The sequence below is a fragment of the Akanthomyces muscarius genome (assembly GCF_028009165.1).
Source record: "Akanthomyces muscarius strain Ve6 chromosome Unknown contig_18, whole genome shotgun sequence".
NCBI lineage: Eukaryota > Fungi > Ascomycota > Sordariomycetes > Hypocreales > Cordycipitaceae > Akanthomyces > Akanthomyces muscarius.
In genome coordinates, this window is record NW_026611618.1 from 1,649,521 (window position 1) to 1,668,884 (window position 19,364).

Genomic DNA, 19,364 nt, shown 5'->3' on the forward strand with positions numbered 1-19,364 from the left:
TTATCGAGGCCGCGAAGGAATGCGACAAGAGATACACAAAAAAGATATACCATCTCTTCTTGCCCAGCCGGAGGATCAAGTGTCAAATGCAAACGTCGCGCATCCTCCAAGCCGATTCACGATCACGTGACGTTTCATGTGACCTGGAACCGGAATTTCCCGCTAGCCGAATCTGTTCGGTCTGCTTTGGCAAAGATTCATGCCACGACCTCATTGAGCTCACCTCATCCCCTCGATCCCAATCAATCCGCCAGCCCGTCATGAACTCCCTCCGCATTGCCCGCGCGGCCATCCGTGCTCGCCCCGTTGCCATGCGCATGGCTGCCCAGCGCAGAGGCTACGCCGAGGCCATTCCCGACAAGGTGCGACTGCTCCTCTTCCATTCCCCTGTGCTTATTACGCAAGGCTAACTGTCGCAAAAAGATCAAGCTGAGCCTGTCTCTGCCTCACCAGGTATGACCAATCCCTCGAATTGCTTCCGAGGCATACTCCGAAACGACCGATCCGTGTTTCGCGACTCAATTGCTCGCGCCGAACCCGTTTTCCCCGGTCGCCTCGGAGCGCCGTCGCCGTGCGAGAATTTATAGCAACGCATGCTAATTACCTCAACCAGACCATCTTCAAGTCGCAAAACGTCGTCCAGGTCAACATTCCCGCCGAGTCTGGTGACATGGGTGTCCTCGCCAACCACGTTCCCTCCATTGAGCAGCTCAAGCCCGGTGTCGTCGAGGTCATTGAGGAGAGCGGCAGCACCAAGTCCTTCTTCCGTACGTCTACCTTTCCGCGAAATCGGCGAATTGTTTTGAAGACATGACGAATTATTCGAGCCAACGAGGAACACTATTCGACAGCATGGAATTGCTAACCCCAATTAGTTTCCGGTGGATTCGCTACTGTCCAACCCGACTCTGCCCTTAGCATCAACGCCCCCGAGGCTTACGCCATCGAGGACTTCAGCGCTGAGGCTATCCGCAGCCAGGTTGCTGAGGCCCAGAAGATTGCCAGCGGTAACGGTAGTGAGCAGGATATTGCCGAGGCCAAAATCGAGCTCGAGGTACGTATCATCAGGAACTCTCGTGCTATTTGGAGCTCGTAAAGTGCATAGTATATACGCGGAACCTAGGCTAACACAATAATTGCAGGTTCTCGAGACCCTCCAGGCCCATGTGAAATAGACAACTGGTTGCATTGGCGGACGCCCATTTGTACATCATATTCCAACGCATTAGCGCATTGCCAGACAATTTATACTTGTCGCGGTGCTATTCAATGTCAACTTTAATTCCCTTTGTTCCTTACTCTTGCTTATTTGCTAGTGATTGTTTTTGCTTCTGGTTGTTACTGCTATGCTGCGTTGCTCCTACTTTTCCACCACCCGCCTCCTTCCTGTTGGCCAACCACGCGCCTCGTAATCGTTGGATCCAAGCAGTGTATTTTGCTAACGCATAGTTGCTTTCGATCTCAACGTCAGCGCGCACAACAGTCATTATTACGTGCGCAAACATGAATAGCTCGGAGTCGCCAAGTGTGCGTCAACAAACGACACCAGCAAGAACAGCAGGAAGCCAACGGGCCGACATTGGAAGACGGCGGCCTACTATCCCGAGCGGAATTGTCACCACGAGACTAGGGCAGCTAAAGACACTCACAGACGACAATGGCAGCATCATCCGGTACAGTTATGGCCAGAATTCACGGCAGGGCTCGGCCAAGGACGGCTTTGTGATACCTGCATCGCGAAGCACAGTATTCCTACATGCCACTCCACCTCGGTCCCAGGACAAAAGGGACAGTTCGCCAGGTGATGATCGGTTACTATTGAGGAAGCGGACTAGCCACTTCAAACCTATTATCGGTCCGAGAATATCCAAGAGTTACGATGTGTTAAGTAGTCGCGGTACAGCAACGACAACCGAAACTCTCACGCAACCTCTCCACGAGACGACACCTGAATCCATGCTCCACAATGCAGAAGCAATGCAACCAACGACCACTGATATGTATGCAAACTATTGGGTCAACGGCGACGGCATCCGAGATGAGTCCTCTGGAGCTCATGTCTGCCATTCTTGCGGCGAATGGATCACGTTCCAAGAGCCATGCGCCTCGTGTGGCCATGCATTCTGCTCCAGATGTACTGCTGATATAGAAGAGGACTCGGACACTTCGCAGGTACCGACTGTGAATTCCGAAGCGCCAAGCTCCTCAACTGCTCCGCAGCAGCCCAGTGATCAATCTCATGACAGGCAAAACAACTACGACGCTGAGAACTATCCATGGAGCAACGAGAGTCCCGACCACACGACTTCAATGTCCTCGAGCTCTCGATCTGCTCGAGCAAAAACTCTCCCCGATATGTCTGTAAACCAGCCTGCGCGTCATTGCATCTGCTGCATTGCGCGACAGCCCATCACAAGACGGCAAACAGTAGCGGCTATGCCAGGTGCTAACACGCAAATTTATTCATCATCGTACAGTGGAAGCTCGACAGCGACGCACGCTACCACCGTATCCCACCTCAGACTGCCAGAAAATCCGATAGCAGAGGAGGACTTGCGGCCTGCAGCTCTTCAGCCACGACGAAGCGAAGAAGCGAAAAGCGCGATTCCGCTGAAGACGGGGTCTTCTGACCCATATGCAGGACGTCGTCTTTTGCGACCGCACCCCCACGAGCCATCACCCGAAGTCGAAACTTGGCCCAAACTCCGTCAAGTTCCGGAACCCTCGATACAAAAGCCAAACGCAGGAAGCGAGACAAGACCATGGGGAAGGGATACACTGAGAAAGGTGTCAAAACCGGCTACAGGGGAGCCTGAGATTTACGAAAAGCCCGCAACGAAACCAGAATGGGTTGCCAATCTCAAGAAAGTCAGAAGACAGAGCACTATGCCAATCTCTCCCCGAGAAGAGCGATGGCAGCCACAGACACCGAGCTCACCACTGAATAATTCAAAACAGGAACGTGTCTACTGTGATGGGAATAGATCCATATCAGCGCGACCGAGCGAGAGACCGTCTATTTATGATGAGCCACTTCCACAGTGTGAACATAATCGAACTGTGCCGAAAAGCCCCAGTCTAGCCTCGCGGACATCTCGGGACAGTCTGAAGCAGGCGGACAGCTCATCGAACATAAACAGTCAAGTTTCTGAAAATGTGTATGCGGAGGGAATGGAACCGCGACGACAACCAGATGCAGCAGCCTCGAACAGGCCTAGAGCTAGGACAATGCCTCCCAGAGATGTTAGGCTTCCAAGTATAATGAAGGTACCAGGCAGAGCAAAGCCCCGTGATCAACACTCCTGTCATTGGAGAGACAGGTTTATGGATTTGAGTGCTGAAGTCGACCAGCTGCGTTCTGAACTGGACTCCTGCGAACCTGGCGAGATGAATTCCGCTCGTATGGAGCGAGAACATGAATGTGACGATGCTGGAATAGATGGGATAACAGTAGTTATTCATTTGAAGGGCCGCGACGATTTGGTGATCAATACGGACTTGCGAACTACTTGAACGGCTGGAACTCCAGCCTATGGCACAGTCCGTATACGTCGAAGCAACCAAGGCTGCCAAAAAGCATACCACAAGATAGAAACTAGAAAGCAATTTAAAGAGTATTCGCTTTGACAGGGAGCCAAAAATAGTGCTCAGAAGCAAAAAATCTAGATCCCGCCCGGGCTCGAACCGGGGACCTTCTCGGTGTTAACGAGGTGCCATAACCAACTAGACCACGCGATCTGATAACTCGAATTCTTATTCGATGAAACCGGGGGGACGATATTGAGTTCAAGAACGTTGTGATGCTAATTATGGATACGCAACGGTGCATCAGAGATGTCACTAGTTTTGCGCTTCAGTTGATATCGATCGCTGACCTTGTTTGGGTAGTTTCCAAGCTGAATTGCTTTTTTTCCACTGCACATTCCTTGATCTAGGCATAGACTGTAGCGCAGAATACGGGGGAAGGGGGTATCATATCATGGCCTAATTCTGCGGTTTTTGTCGAGACATTTGATGCAGCCACGATTTGTTCCCCCCTGACTCGTCTTTGACTCGTCTCTTTCCACGCGAAAAGTGTGCAGATGAGACAAGGAATAAGCAAAAAAGGAAAGAACGAGAAAAAAGAGTGCAACGGCTCGAATGGTCCGCAGAGAGAACCTCTCCCTCGGAGAACGAAACAGGCCGAAGGTGAAGGAGAAAGGTCTCAGTACGGTGAGATGAGACACGCAGTTGGCCAGGGTAGGTAGGGTGACACGCCCGCTACTTCTCTTATCAGTTATGCCGACTTTGCCCATACACCCATACACGAGGGCAAGTTTTGTTGGGGAAAACCAGCAAGGGATGGCGAGCTGTGTCTTTTACATACGGGCGCACGAGCCAAACAAAGTAAACGAAACGTTCTAATTTGCAAAAAGAGAAACACGCTTGATGCAAGTGACAAGTGACAACCGTGTATGGTGTTAAATACTTGACAATGTACATTAAACAGACACCTTTTTGGGTCCCTTTACATTTTAAACTTGAAGAGATCCATGCCCCGGACGCCGACATGCACCCTGAAGATGGCGCCTCCCAGCCTTTTGCTCTCGGCGTCGGCGTCATGCCCGTCGTCGGCCGCCGTCGTGACGAAGAGGTCCTCGCCGACAAACTGCACGCACGTCGCGTTGCGCGTCGGGATGCGGACGCGGCCCAGCACCGCGCCCGAGCGCCCGTCGATGCGCAGCACCATGCCCTCGCCGTAAAAGGCCTGCCAGACGTGGCCCTCGGCGTCGACGCGCAGCCCGTCGGGCTCCGCGGGGCCGGACGTATGGCGGTAGTGCACGCGACGCCTGCTCATGTCGCCGCCGCCGCCGCCGCCGGGCGCGGGGTCGTAGTCGAGGGCAAAGAGCTCGCGCGTCGGCGAGTGCGTAAAGTACATGGTGCGCAGGTCGGGCGACCAGCCCATGCCGTTGGGGATGGTGAGGCCCGGGATGAGCTCCCGGGCCGAGTCTGCCGTGAAGAGAAACAAGCCGCCTTTTCGCCCGCCCCCCATGTAATCTCAATATTAGCGCTACGTAAAAGGGAGAGGAGAGGATCAAAAAGAAAGATTGATGTAATTGAGTAACCAGGGACTTGAGAGGCACACACCTTCCGGCTGAAAAGGACCCTGGCCAAAATCCGTCATGCTTCCCAGCAGGAACCGCCCCAAGGGATCCGCGTAGCCGTCGTTGGAGCGCAGACGCTCGTTGCTCGGCTCGTGAAACGGCACCAGCAGCTCGTACTTGCCCTGCCCGCCCTTGACGTCCAGCGTCGCCAGGCCGTGCTTGACGCCGACGAGGATGCGCTCCCGGGGGTCCACGCCGTCAATGTCGGCCGTGACGGTCGGGCACACGTCGAGCTGCACGACCTCGGGCCCCGCGGCGGCTGCGTCGCGATTCTCGGCCGCGACAACGTCGCGAAAGTAGAGAATCTGCTTCTTCTTAATGTCCACGAGACGCAGCGAGTCCGTCTCGGCCTCGTAAAACGGACCTTCGCCGAGGGCGCAGTGCGGCTCCGCCCACGGCCTGGTGACGGTCCATTCCTGGATTGCGGCGCCCATTACTCGAAGGACGGGCTGAAGAGGGTCAGTTGAATTTTTTTTTTTGATATCTTTGAGGTGAAGAGGGAAAGGAAAAGGGAAACAGAAACGGGAGGATGCTGGAAATTGAGCAGTGAGATGGCAAAGGAAGCTCCGCCGTGACGGAGGGGCAATTCTGCGGGTGGTGCGGGGGCAGCTCCGTGCCGTAATGCCGTTTATTACGGATCCCGGGCCGATCACCGCGCACAACGCCATCAAGGCGGCCAGAGTCCCAACAGATGGCATCGTGTCTAGTAAAGATGTGATTGGGAATTATTCATTGAGCTAGTCGTCGTAGTAAATGCACGTGCGCCTCGTGTTGCCACTGCAAAACCTCTGGCCCGTATCCCTTTGACTGCGGTAAAGGAGCAAGCAGGTCACGGGACCCACATCGCCTTGACTTAGCGCAGATACAACGCGGTACTTCAGCTGTAACGCGACTGTCATAACAAATGAATTATATAGCATTCTAGTACATATTTATTTAAGAAAAAAGTTATAGACGAATTAATTAACAGCAACGTATTATTATCCTGTGATTTTGAGTTTTTTGCCCGTCTTGACGAGGCTGCACAGGCTGTGGAAGCCTTAGCTACTTACAACGCTTCTACAGGGCACGATACACCAGCAGAGCCACCAGCGGAGCCACCAGAAGAGCCACCAGAAGAGCCACCAGCGCGCCTATCGTCGCTATCATCACCTTCCAACAACACCAAATTCAAGCCTTTTAAAGTGCCTACAGAGATGCCAGTCGTACAGGACCTTCCGCAGACGCCCTTGTCACTTTTCCAGCTTTTTATACCCGAATCGATAGTCGGAACCTAGGTCAAATACACAAACAAACGCGAGTCTTTCTTGCCTGTTAGGCTGAAGGGAAGGTTCTCTCGCACCCTCAAATGGACACCAACGACAGTAGCAGAAGTCTATCTCTTCCTTACAATTATTATTTATATAGGAATTCATAGGGAATCTCGAATTCTAGACTATTAGAAGACTTCGTCTATGGTAGGAACGCGTCCACAGCATCCTATTATCCGGTATATGACTTATAACCGCTTCTATATCCTCTATCGCCGTATTACTCTCTATGACGTCGAAAATAATCCTCGAACCACGGTTCCTACACCTTTCCACCAAGTTAATACCTAGTCAGACAAGGTCTAACGGGCTTCAAATTCACTGCTTTGTCCTGGGACCTATGTGGCTGTTAACGAGTGTATGATCGGCTTCACTAGAAGGTCTCTACAGAAGGTCACAATACCGACAAAGCCAACGCCTACAGGCTTCAAAATATAGGTTATTACTTAGCGAGGGTATTTCTTACACTAGCTATAACATATTCCCGGCCAAAGTTATGATATTTCTGGTAATATGAGCCCCCGAACAACCAGGAAGCGGAAGCGCGATAGTAACGATAAGGACCTTCAATACCTCACACCGACACAGTCTGTCGTGGTTGCCTTAGTAAATAAGCTGCCAGCGAAGACATACTATGTCTTTATGGATAATCTCTTCACTTCTCCGCCTCTATTCGCAACTCTCCGTCAACAAGGCATCGCTGCAACTGGTACCTGCCGCGCTAAAGCTAGTATCTTCGAGCCCTTCATCTAGGCTAAGAAAGACGATATACGCCACGTTAAGCTATGGCAGTATAATGAAATTCGGTCACAGCTAGCAGAGGGTGGTCAGGTGAGAGGTCCTATCAACAAGCTGCCTAATAAATCGCTAGCTAACCTGTTCTTCCTGCCTCTAGGTCAACCAAATCGCCTGGAAAGATAACACTCTCGTCCTCATGCTTACAACTGTATACACTAAAGAGGAATTCGAACAGCGCCTACGGCGCCGGCCGACATCAATAACAGGAAGGTCACGGCCTGTTAGGCTTGTTTTTAGTGACAAGCCTATAAAGGCCCTCGACGTGCCGTCCATCGCCGCCCAATATAACGATCAAATAGGCGCTGTAGATATTAGTGACCAGCTTAGGGCCTCTGAAGGCTTTAGTCACAGGGTTTATAAGGGAAATTGGCGGGTGATCGCGTGGAAATTCCTGCTCGAGACCTCACTAGTTAACAGCTTCTTACTTCAGCGATTCAAAGAGCCTGCCTGGGGCTGTATCCAGCGGCAGGTTGACTAGCGGCAGCGCCTAGTTGACGAGCTTCTTAAAGCCTACGCAGGTGACGGCGCCAGCCGTCAAAGGTTTCGCGCCGGCGACACATTTACGCCCAAATTACAGCATAATCATGTCGACCGGAAGAAATCCTCAAAGTGCCTCGCTTGTCAGGGCTTTAGGGCTGGAGAGATTCGCTCCCGAAGCCACAGGAAGCCTCTTCAGGCTCGCAATCCTAACACGCGCACACCAGCAAAAACACGGCGTGGCTGTAATGTATGTGATGTAGCTATTTGTACCTCTGCGAACTGCTGGTACTTCTATCATAGCCTAGTTCCCACATAATATTAAGTACCTTCAGATCCACTATTGTCTCATTGGCTAACAACCCTGCAAGTTACCTGCTTGCTCCTTTACCGCAGTCAAAGGGATAGTAAGACGCAAGCCGGCACCTCGCTCGGGCTGCATCTGGAGTCCAATACTCGACTCCATCGACTGCGCATGGAGACTGAAGCCCCCCAAAAGCAAGAAAAGAGTACCATGTACGCTTATACAGGTCATTCGTTCCAAGATACTTGCCATGCTTCGGAGAGCATGGCGGAGGTACGGCGACAATGGTGTTCGTTGTCCTCGAACAGATGGCCAGGGGCACAATATAGCCATTAGACAAATAGGGCGCCATCCAACAGCCCAGATCTATTGTGCATACCAGTCTACAAGTAGTAAACTTGATCTGCCTGGCTTTGGAGCTGACGCAGCCTGCGCCTCTGAGCAATGACCTCTCCTAGGAGGACCAATTGACACTACACAACCGTCTTCCTGCCACTGGGTATAACTATGTTCCAGAGCAATGTTAAAGTATGAAGGCGTCAGTAGCTCCCTGTGGCTTGTCTCAATCAACGACATTCGCCTGTACTGGGTACCTGACATCCCAACGACAAGACAACCAAGCTCCTTCTAGTAAATGCAGCCCTGTCTGGGATCACTGCCTTTTTGACACCCGCCGCATCGACAGTCGTCCGACTCTCGAGTTCAAGAAACACAAAACCTTACAAGGTCAGCTCATGAAAACTTCTCCTCCGATACGCTGCTCATTTGCGGACAATTATTACTCCCTCGCGGGGTCTCATCCCCATTCGCTTCGCGCGCCTGCACTGTAAAATCCCCAAAGCCACTTCCAAGTTTATGCCTGCTAAATCTGGAACACCAAAAGGGCTCGAATCTACAAAAAAGCAAAAGGAAAAATAAGAAGAAGGAAAAAAAATCTACGGCGTGGGATCTGGATCAGGGGGGAGACAAGCTCCGATCGCAGCCATCGATGGAGCAGACAGCCAACAGCGAACATGATTGGCAACGATGGCCTTGGGCCGTTCATCCCTTCTTTTTGACGGGAGTGAAAACGACATCGAGATGTTTGAGAAAGAAAAGCAACAAGCCACAATCAGAGTGCTGCGATGTCTCAGCGCCCCAACGTTTTTCCCCAAAAAACATTACCGGGGCCATGGTTGACTTGTGCGACACCAAACTCCGCCAATCTGTCACTTGGAAGCGCTCGTTCCTCGCCGAGTTACTGTTACATCTTTGTTCGTAACTTTTTTTTGTCTCTGGTTTTTGCGTCTTTTTTTTTTTTTTTTTTTTTTTTTTTTTGCTTTGCTTGGGCTTTGCTACTCGGTCATAACTGAGACAGTGACATGCTCCCTTGCCAAACGTCGTACGTGCTTTGGACCCTTTCTTGGGACGAAACGAAACAGTGTCAAAGCACTCGCAGTCGGCATCCATTCTAGAGACGGTGGGCAAGGGAACCTTTGCCACACCGATGTTGGCACGAGCGTATTGCTTGGTATTTCCGGGTATTTGACATGTATCCGTACATGGATCTGTATTCCTTGCACGCTCTCGAGCCATCTTTTTTTCCGGGGAGAAAGACGTGCCGATGGCGTTGTCTCGCAGCCTTTGCTGGCGCCATTGACTTGCGCGTCTCGGCCATGTCTGTATGCTTCACGTGGCCAACTCGCTATGCGGCAGCTGGTCCTGAGCGCCTGCGGAGGAGCGTCTCATTTCCACGGCGCTGGGACCGCAGGAGGCCAGAGGCGGCCACCTGCATTTCCGTGGCACCCGCGAGCAAGTGTCTGGCTCACTTCGCTCACCCGTGCATCTCTTTGTTTCTTTTCCGCCAGGAACATCATAACCGGGCTGATGGGACAATCCTCCCTCGACGAGAGCATTATACGGTGTAGTGCTCTCCTTGATTTGGCTAGCGCGAGACCTGATCAAGACCTTGTGGATTCTACGGCTGGGCATGGATAGAAACTGGACCTCTCTCTCTGTGAGCAGGACAGCTGCCCGCTGGATAATAATGGAGCGTCCACCGGGCGGGCTGGGAGCAGCCGGAATCGGCGGCCCGTTGCTGCAGAATGCGCAATGCATTGGAGTTACCAGGCTAGCTTATTAGAATATGACGAGATGTACGACGCACCACGTCTGCATGCCGCTGGTGCCCCCCGCCCGCAGTCGTGTTGGGCATCAAAGTTCGGCATGTACGAGTAGCCACCGGCTGCCACGCGCGCCACCAATAAGCAGACCAGGCTTGGTGCGTTGAGTGACCGCCACGTCGATTGACCGAGTTTTGCAGAGACCGCTGTTGCAGCCAGCCCCCAAAAATATGTACTCGCTGACGGGGTACCCGCACCGTAGCCTGGGAGCGACGCGGCTGTTCATCCTGCCGGCTCTTTGGCTCGTCAGTCCACTGCAGCGAAATGATCTACTCCGTGCTGACAATCCGATTCCGCGACAATGGCGTGGGACGCCATGTCTGTTTCAGCAATGCTTGCGGCGCTGCCGATTTCCATAGATCAAGCCGCCGTTCAACGTGGTTTGTTTGCTCATGCACTTGTGTACTTGGCTGACAGCGGTGTGCAAAGCTGGCTACCTTAATCTGTACGTCGGTACAAGGCAGCCCATCTGGGGTGCCAGAACGGTTGATGGGCCTTGTCCCGCCCGCTGCCAGGGTTCGTGGCGCCTGCATGAACCAGGGCGATGGACGACCAGTATTTGACATCCTCCCCCCAGTGCGCAGAATATCGGGAGAGGGCCCAGCAGCCGCTAGCAATGCATGCCATATGTACGTTGTCCTGTGCTAGGCAGTTTGGGACGACCTGGAGCCGGCACATCTGACCTGCGGTGATCTGTTTCTGTCCGCACCCTTGTCAGCGGCTATGCAGGAATCAGCAGGATACACCCAACAGCGCCGCCAATTGTTGGACCACGTAGCTCATTCTTACGCTAAAAAGCTCCGCCTGATATGACTTGTGGCAGGCCGCCAAACCCTTCTTACATTTCGAGTCTTCCCCTTCACGCGCCTGGCCTAGGGCCGGACAGCGGAAGTTGATCCGGGGTGAATGTTGCGCAATTAGCAGCGATACGGCCAATTGCTGCTGTATTTACCAGTATCTGACCCAATCACGGGTTCGCTCCTAGGCCATTATGATTAGCCTGCCAGGGTTCGGCGCAAACCCCAGCCCATTAATAGAATTCTTGGGGGCGAGGATAAGAGAGTAGTGAATGCTCGAGCCCTTCCAGCTGTGAACACGGAAGCGACGGAAGATCAATCCTCCAGCCTTGTCAGGCCTGCCACGCGTGCATAGTCAAGATTGGCAAAGAGCCGACAACTTTTGGCTCGTATCGACATGTCGCTTGGCGCTCAGTTGTCAATTTACAAATTGGCAATCCCGCCGACAGATTTGGCCGCAGACCATGAATCCGGGAACAATGGAATTGTTCCTTGTTAGCACCCATCCGTTTGGAAAGCTAGTCTGGTGTTATCCGCAGCCACGGCCCGCAGGTACATCTAGCCACTCAACTAACGTTAGTCAACCTAGACCAGGAAAATGGTTCACATTGGAGCGTCACGCTGTCATTCTCCACTGCTGTGGAGTGACTCTTCTTCACCTTAGCAGACCTCCACCATGAAATCACGGAAGCACAGCTGCTGCTAGGTGTAATTAAACGTGTACCCATACCTTGCAATGGAAGCGTGACCCAAGTGTTCTGTAATTTATGTGCTTTCGTGCAGCAATACCCTGGCACCAGAAAAAACGGTTGTACGTGCGTTCGGCGGGTCTGCGCGGAGCAAATCACACCACAGCCGCACAACCCATCATTTGCAGCATCGCAAATCCACAAATAAAACATGGCAATTCAACTGGAAACCGAAACGAGCCAGTTCTGCCTTGGCGTGTTTTGTTTGGTAATAATGCTCCACTCGAAGAATCTTCTCTGCGTCTTCCAGACGTTGGCCTCTCAGCGAGTGATGTCGAGAGCTGGGGATGCAATGATTGAAGTGGCGCCACATCCTTGAAAGGCTCGGCTGGTCAAGGAAGCGAGTTTCTTGTTTCCAGTCGCATCTTGCTGTCGCATCTTGCTTGGTGTCTCTGATATGAATCAGGCTATGCTATCCGTACACACCAATTCGAATTCCACTGCTGCAAGGCCAACAGCTTACCGTCTAAGGCGCAGGCCGGCGCCGTAGCAGCGTTGCGAAATTAGCTGCAGGGCTAGATCTCACATGCATCCCTGCCAATTGAGATGACGGGCCACAACAGAATGACGAGATTGGGATGTTAACGACGCCAGACCTTCGTACTGTTGGACGAGTACTACTGGGTGTGATGGGTAAGTTTAACACCCCTGCATGTACTGTATTGAAGCTATTCCTAATTAGAATTTAGTGTGCATGCCGTCAGCCTTGATAACTGCCTCCATCCTCTCTGGCATCGAGGCTAAGAGGCCCTGTAGGAATTCCTCTGGGAGTGCCTCCCAGGCCTCATTAACATAAATACGAAGCTTATCATAGGAGGTATTTGACTCATAGCCCCAGCGATCCTCAATATAATCCTTCATCTAATTCCAGCAGCTCTCTATTGGGTTGAGATCAGGGCTAAAAGGAGGCTAAACTAGGGGCTTAATTCCTCTCTTAGATAGGTCTTTTAACACCTCTTTTGACGTGTGAGAGGTAGCGCCATCTTGTATTAGGACCAGCCTCTTTCCCTCGCCTTGTTGAAGCTGTATCTAGCCGTGGATAAGAGGAACTGTGTGGTCTGCGTACGATTCAGCATTAATACTGCCCTAATCTTTCTCCTAGAAGAGGCCAGGGCCCTTCCGGGAACTAGCAAAGCAGCCCCAGAACATCCATCCCTTCTTCCGTTGGAATCGCTCCTCAATACAGGTTGGTTTATATTCCTCGCCAGCTCTTCTGGTCACGAGGACCCGGCGATGTGTGCCGCCAGACACCCACGTCTCGTCAGTCCAGAGGATTTGGCTCTATTGATCAATTGACTAGCCCTTATGCGCCTCGGCGAAGGCGAGCCTCTTAACTCTATTGGCCTCTGAGATAGGGGGCTTCCGGCGAGCAACCCGGCGCCGAAAGCCCTGCCGTTAGAGCATTCGTTTGATAACCCACTGGCTAAATCGGCCCTTAAAGAGCCGCATAGAGAGCTCTAGATAGCTCATCCGCCGGGTCGCTTTTAACCTCATCACGTATATAACCAGCTGGTCTATCTGGTTATTCGTCATCTCAAGAGGTCTTCCGGATCGATGCTTTAGTGTTGGACTGCTAGCGCGTACTGAGTACTTGACTTGTGCCACAGAATAGCCTGTAATATGGCTTATTTTGGCTGGTTGGAGGGCGCCATCGAAGTATAGGGTACGTATACGGCGTCGTTCGACCTCTGTGACGTGTTTAGTGGTCTTGCCTGGTGTGCGAGTCATTGTTAGAGGTCTTGATAGCTGCTTGATAGTAGGAATTTCAAGAAAAAAGGAGGCATACATATAAATTTGTATATGGGGAGACTAAAGCTTAAAAAAGCCTAGCGTCAAAAAGAGGTACCTGGCAGGGGTATAAAACTTTCGCCTCGTACCCAGTAAGTATGCCCGTGGTGCGCTAGTCGAGCCAGGTTTTAATATTAGAATCAGTCTTGAGATTGGTTGTGAGTCGAAAACGTCCTCGATTCCTTGTCGATCTGTCCACGCCTCATTTAAAACCTTTCATTTCCTGGGGTCTCCAATCACAGGGCCCGGTTCCCTGTCACAGAGTGCCGTTGGCTGAGGAGGCGCCACGATATTCAAGCTGCTCGTCATTTCTTACCCTAGTCGGTCATTTAGATCCTGGTTCGTAGACGTTGGCGCCGGAGGGACCGCACGGCGTTCCATCGGGATAACCCAGTAAAGACGCGCCGACAGCAATGATCAGACTACGGACAGAGCACACGATGCCGCAGAGATGCAAGACCAAATCTGCTGCTGATGTTGGCAAACAGTGGCCAGTCCCCGCGCAGCAGTGCCCGGTGGCCTGTGCAAAAGGCTAGCGCCCTTGGGTCAACCTGCCCAAGTACATCAGGTGGTCTGGTGCAGATATATCGCCTTGTTGGACCAGTTCTCGAACAAAGCCAGGATTCAGTTGCTGCAATTAAACCTGTGAAACTGTGGCAGACAGAGATGGCGTCCAATGACGTGCATCAAAAAGTTACTGGGCCTGTCCCTAGCAACGTGCGTGTTTGCCGTGTTGGCCAGGGTACAGGTAAACATCAGATTTGGACTGATGATGCTTGCTCAGCTGGGGACAGCACCCTGTCAAAGTTGATGTTATGTGGTCTGATCCCCGTCCGAGTATGAGTAGAGTTCTGCTGAAATACGAGGTACAAGTGTTTCTGCCTGATCCAGTGGCGCACAAGGGTTTCGTGGTGTAGAAAATGTACCATATGTAGCCATTGCGAAAGTGAATGCACAGCAAGGTCAATTCCGTGCATGGAGCCATCCAAGCCCTGACCATTGATGAGCTGCAGCAGCAGGCTGAATCGCTGTTGTCGTCTCTCGATCCTTGGTCTACAAGGTTAACCAGTACTAGCCGCACGAAGCACCGAGCTACTAAGGAAGAGCAGATAGGTGCAAAAGATTACCACGTAGCCAAGAAACGGGCCAGTGCTTGGACCAACTTGCCAGCCACCCACATGGCCTCCCAGTTTTTTCGGGATGAGTCCATCACGCATGGGGTAAAACTTGGTCACATTGTGTGCATCCAGCCATGTCACCCGCCAACGACCTTGCATACTATTACCGTATTCACCATCGGGGCCCTGTGCTCCATTTGCATCTTGCATAGCGGTAGGCGACCAGAGCGGTCCAGCTTGTCGAGCTAGCAAATAGACGACTGTGTTGGCCATGTTCACGGCCAAGGTCGGGTATTCAATCTGGCTCACGCCGAGATAGCCTGGGCTAAGGATCGCCGAACGCAAACAATGGAGCTGATGCTCGGTTGAGGGCCCGCACAGCAAAAGGAATCAAACGTGGCAAGTCAACGAGCTGGATAGTAGTTGGATAGACAAGCTTGACGCCTTGACGGGTCACAAAGTTGGAGCAGACAATGAGCACTGGCCGACCCACGTCTCCTCTTCTCTCTTTGGCACATAGCTTTCTTTTTTGGGGTTCTGTGTTGCGCTTTTCGGATGCATTGAAGAGCGGGGAGCGGCCGACTTGCAGGGGTCAATCCACCCTCTTGCAGAGGTTGGCGAGCCTTGAGGTAGTTTGGGTGGGAGTGCGCAAGTGCGTTCCCGACCCAGTGGGTAGGTTTTGGGCTCCAACGCCACACCACCCAGGCCGCAACAGCGCTAGCGAGCTTATTGGAGTTGACTCGAGGCGTTGAAGCCGGGGTGCTGACAATCGAGTCGGGCGCGGTGTGCAGAGCAGAGACGATGGCGGTGGAGGGCGTGTTGAGGTTGCAGCAGACGAGACAGGGCGTGTCGGAAACCGTCGACGGGTCATTCGCTGCGGGTGCCAGTTCTTGTCAAGGTTGAACAGTACATTGATCTCGGGCTGCGTCATGCATGCAAATACGGGCATACTCGCAAGTCAGTTTTTATTTGTGACGTGCCAATGGCAGGGCGGATGACGATTGTTGGTGGTGGTGTTGCATTTGCGAGCGTTTGTACCTTGCTTTGCCCTGGAGCTGACAATGCCAAATCTGTCGAGTGGCTTGCTTGCCAGAATACTGATGGGAGACAAGCGGACGGTGATTGGACATACTGTCTGTGCATGAGTGAGCGGTACAGAGAAACAGAGTATCTGTAGGACAATGAAGTACTTGCCTTGGTTGTCTAATAAGGAGCCGTGTCACAGCAACGCATCAAGCCCAAGCACCCCAGCTACCCAAGCAAGCTTGGTGGCATCATGGCATCGCAGCTGCAGCCACAACACCGAGCTGCGAGCAGCAAACCAATTGGTGACTACCACCAGGCATGTAACGATATGTGCAGCAACAGTGAGATCGCCACGCAGCGAAGTGGCTTGGATGCAAGTGTTGTGTTGTTAGTTGGGCATCGTGCATGGATGCCACACTGGATGGGATAGTCAGGCTGAGGGGGAAGGATGCGGTGGTATATTGATGTAGCACGCTTTTTTGTCCGTGAAACGATTGCACGTATTGACAAGTAGCTTCCTGATGCAGCTAACATTATGCTGCTGATGATAGAAGATGGCTTGCCGCAGTGTTTGCTGCACAAGTAGAGTCTGTCTCTGTGGTACGAGCTGAGGAGGTAACTACCCCCTCCGCCCAGTGGCAGCGCGACGAGACAGAGCTACTGACACCAGTAGAGCAACGCCAGATGTCAACGTACCTAGCTCGTCCAGTCCGCTGGGAATTGGCTGCAGGCCTAGTCATGAATGGTAGGCTGCATGTAGCAGATAATAGAAAAATGATGTTCAAATCAACTTGCTACCTTGGCTTGGCCTGGGCCGCAACGGGCAATGGGCAGCTCATTCTTTACAGCAGACCACCGCCTAAGCATTTACCGGGCGGCATGTTTTAGGGGTGCTTTAGCGCTGCATTAGGGCCCTTTGGCGGAGAGTCCAGCGCACGACAGCAGCTCTCGTGCCGTTCTCTCGGAGCCCTCTGCAGCCAGCAGCCAGTGACCAGCAGCCAGCAGAACGCCCAGACCCAGCGGCATGGACCCGGCCAGCGCTCCGTTCCTACCTCTGTCTACCTCAGGCAGAAGTCCCCACCATCAAGACTCAAAAGACACGCCAAAAAACATCCCGGCCAGCCTCATTGCTACACTCTTTGACACTGCTCGTACTAACTAGCAAAGACACTGGCAGTCAAGCAGCCAAATCTTCTCGCCCTTGGCTACACCTACCATTCACGTCCCCTCCTGGCACGCTAGCAACTACCAGTGGGCGCTAGCTGTCTAGCCTGCCCCCTCCATTTACCTCTTCCAGCACCACGGCTCCTCCCATTGTCCACCGCCTCGCCTGCTTTTGTGCCTAATCTTTGGGTCGACGCTTGCCACAGCCCAGCCGCTGCGCGCTATGGTCCAGACTGCCCCGTCCAACAAAGCCACCAAGTATTCGCGAGGCTCACGTCCATCGTCTCGGGTCGCTTCCGCCGTCCTCCAATCCTGACTAGTCACTATCCAGCATGACAGAGAGCACACCTTTGCTACGACTGTGCCCGAATGGGCTGCTCCGGCGGACCCATCGCCTTTCTTCTCGCCAACCTTTGCTTTGCCTCGCTACTCGGAACTGCCTGCTTGCCAGTTGCCAGCGTGTCCCATCCCTTCTGCTGACCCGATGCCGCTGCCATCGGAGACAGCGAAAAGACAGACACCGAAAAAAAGAAATATGCCTGCCCAAGCTCCAACTTGCATCTCTAGCTTAACCACCCGAACGGGTCAGCTCGATCGGCGCCGTATCGCTTCCAATGCTACCAAGCATGGGTGTCTCTCCTGCACCATGAATGATCATTCCTTTTGCCCTCACGTGTATTCTCGTTATTACCAGTAGCTTCTCGACAATTTGGTCGCTGCCAACGGTACTTGCTCAGGTCTGATACCATGTCCTACTTACTTGACATGGGTCGCCGGTTCGCCCTGCTAGGAGGGGGGGGGGGGGGGGGGGGCTGTGGAGGGGTGTGTGGGCGTATGAGTGTGTACGGAGTACAAGCGCATGTATGTACTCTATTGTACTCCATGTACCTACCGTATGGGCCACGACCCTCCATGTTGCGCTAACCATTCTCTGCTCTCGTGGTGATGAGATCAGTCGCTGCTTGACAAGCCATTATCCCTACCCCTGTTCTGCGGGCTTCTGTGTTGGAGAAAGTTGCAGACCCATGTCCCAAATTGATCCTGGCCGCCCTGTTTCCTCTTCCAAAAGAAGCATGCTGCCAAACACATTCTCTTCTTTTGTCCTTTCCTTCTCTTGACTGTTGCTACGCATAATCCGTGAACCTGGGGTTTTGATTTTTACACCGACTGGCTTGGATATCTACTGCCTGGTATCTCTCTTTCGTTTTGACCGTCACAAGCTATATGACTAGGCTGTTACTGGTGAAAAGGCTGGCATAGACGATCTGGCCAACGTTGGCACTCAACTCACCATTGGAGCGCCGCGTTAGCCTGTATTTCTTCCTGCTGTCCCGTTCTATTATATGGTCCGCCCTCCCCTCCTCCGCCCAGCCGCTCTACCACTTCAAGTTTCTAGAATCACACTTGTGATTTTCCGTCTGCTGAAAGTAAGTTGAACCTTGAAATCATCATCGCGCCTTTTGGGATCTTGCAAGCACCACCTCCCATGCTTGTCCGCCACTGATTGGACTCTGGCAACCAAGCGGCCGTAGACGCCATATGCGTCTTGGTACAAGCAATGAAGCACAGGAATACTAACCGCAAGGTAGCCTATTGTGGCAGTCTATCTCTTAGACAAATTCGACATTGCACAAGTCTGTTTCCGCATCTACACAGCTTCTTTTGATATTCGATACTTGAGCCACAGCCTTTGCTTTCACCAGCACCACTCGCAGATTGACAATACCACGCGCCCTTATTTTTTCAATCCGTCAATCGCTATACATTACGCTATCCCAAAATTGGCATTATATTGACGAAGATCTGAGCAGATTCGACTGCTTATTGGTTCCAACGTCAGAGGCACGAGCGTAGACGCCACTGCCTAGGTACCGAAAAGCAGTCACCACCCCAAATCGCCTATCCAAATCACTGGGACTCTTTGGGTGTACAACCCGAGCCAGTCCCAAGCCGCCACGGACATTCTGGCGAACTCAGGATCCAGCCTGTGGCAACAGGCACCGCCCGTGAACCGGAGTCCTGGCAGTGCTGCGGCTCCCGATTCTTCAACTTCAACCACACCCACCTCGCCCAGAACACCGGTCACGCCTCCTTGGCCTAATAAACAGCTCGATCCCGAAACATCGCCAAGGAGCTCTGCCGTCCGGGATTTGATAGCATTCTCACAGAGTCAATGTGCGTACGCTAACGGCCCGACAAACGCAGGACATCAAGTCTCGATGTCACAGAAGGGGCATGCGGCTCTTCCTGCTTCGCATCCATCGGTGACATCCCCCGTCAAGTTTGAACAAGTCTCTCCTCACACTCGCTCGATACAACCCAACCACCAAGATGCACTTCACAGCCACGGCGAGATGGTGGGAAACGGTCAACTACCGGCGCCCGCCAAAGGTAAAAGCCTGGGAATGTACAGCATCTTGAACCCGGCCGGGTCGCCAGCGGGTGCTCGCGAGGCAGAGGCGGGAGGTCAGCAGTGGGAAAATTCGGAACACCGCGTTGGAGGACATGCCTCAGCACTGTCTGGAGG

The 19,364-nt window shown here is 52.7% G+C and overlaps 3 protein-coding genes across 3 annotated transcripts; 2 read left to right on the forward strand and 1 right to left on the reverse strand.

Annotated features, from left to right (window-relative positions):
• Positions 1-260: 260 nt before the first annotated feature.
• LMH87_009009 (uncharacterized protein) lies at positions 261-1,175 on the forward strand (the record flags this gene model as incomplete). Its single annotated transcript, XM_056202273.1, has 5 exons — positions 261-362; positions 424-453; positions 614-767; positions 876-1,054; positions 1,143-1,175. 5 exons carry the CDS (start codon positions 261-263, stop codon positions 1,173-1,175), a joined length of 498 nt encoding a protein of 165 aa, XP_056056853.1.
• Positions 1,176-4,507: 3,332 nt separating this feature from the next.
• On the reverse strand, positions 4,508-5,578 carry LMH87_009010 (uncharacterized protein; the record flags this gene model as incomplete). Its single annotated transcript, XM_056202274.1, has 2 exons — positions 4,508-5,013; positions 5,128-5,578. The coding sequence occupies 2 exons, from the start codon at positions 5,576-5,578 to the stop codon at positions 4,508-4,510; spliced, it is 957 nt and encodes a 318-aa protein (XP_056056854.1).
• Positions 5,579-18,180: 12,602 nt separating this feature from the next.
• Positions 18,181-18,938, forward strand: LMH87_009011 (uncharacterized protein; the record flags this gene model as incomplete). Its single annotated transcript, XM_056202275.1, has 3 exons — positions 18,181-18,264; positions 18,427-18,471; positions 18,678-18,938. The coding sequence occupies 3 exons, from the start codon at positions 18,181-18,183 to the stop codon at positions 18,936-18,938; spliced, it is 390 nt and encodes a 129-aa protein (XP_056056855.1).
• Between the last annotated feature and the right edge of the window lie 426 nt (positions 18,939-19,364).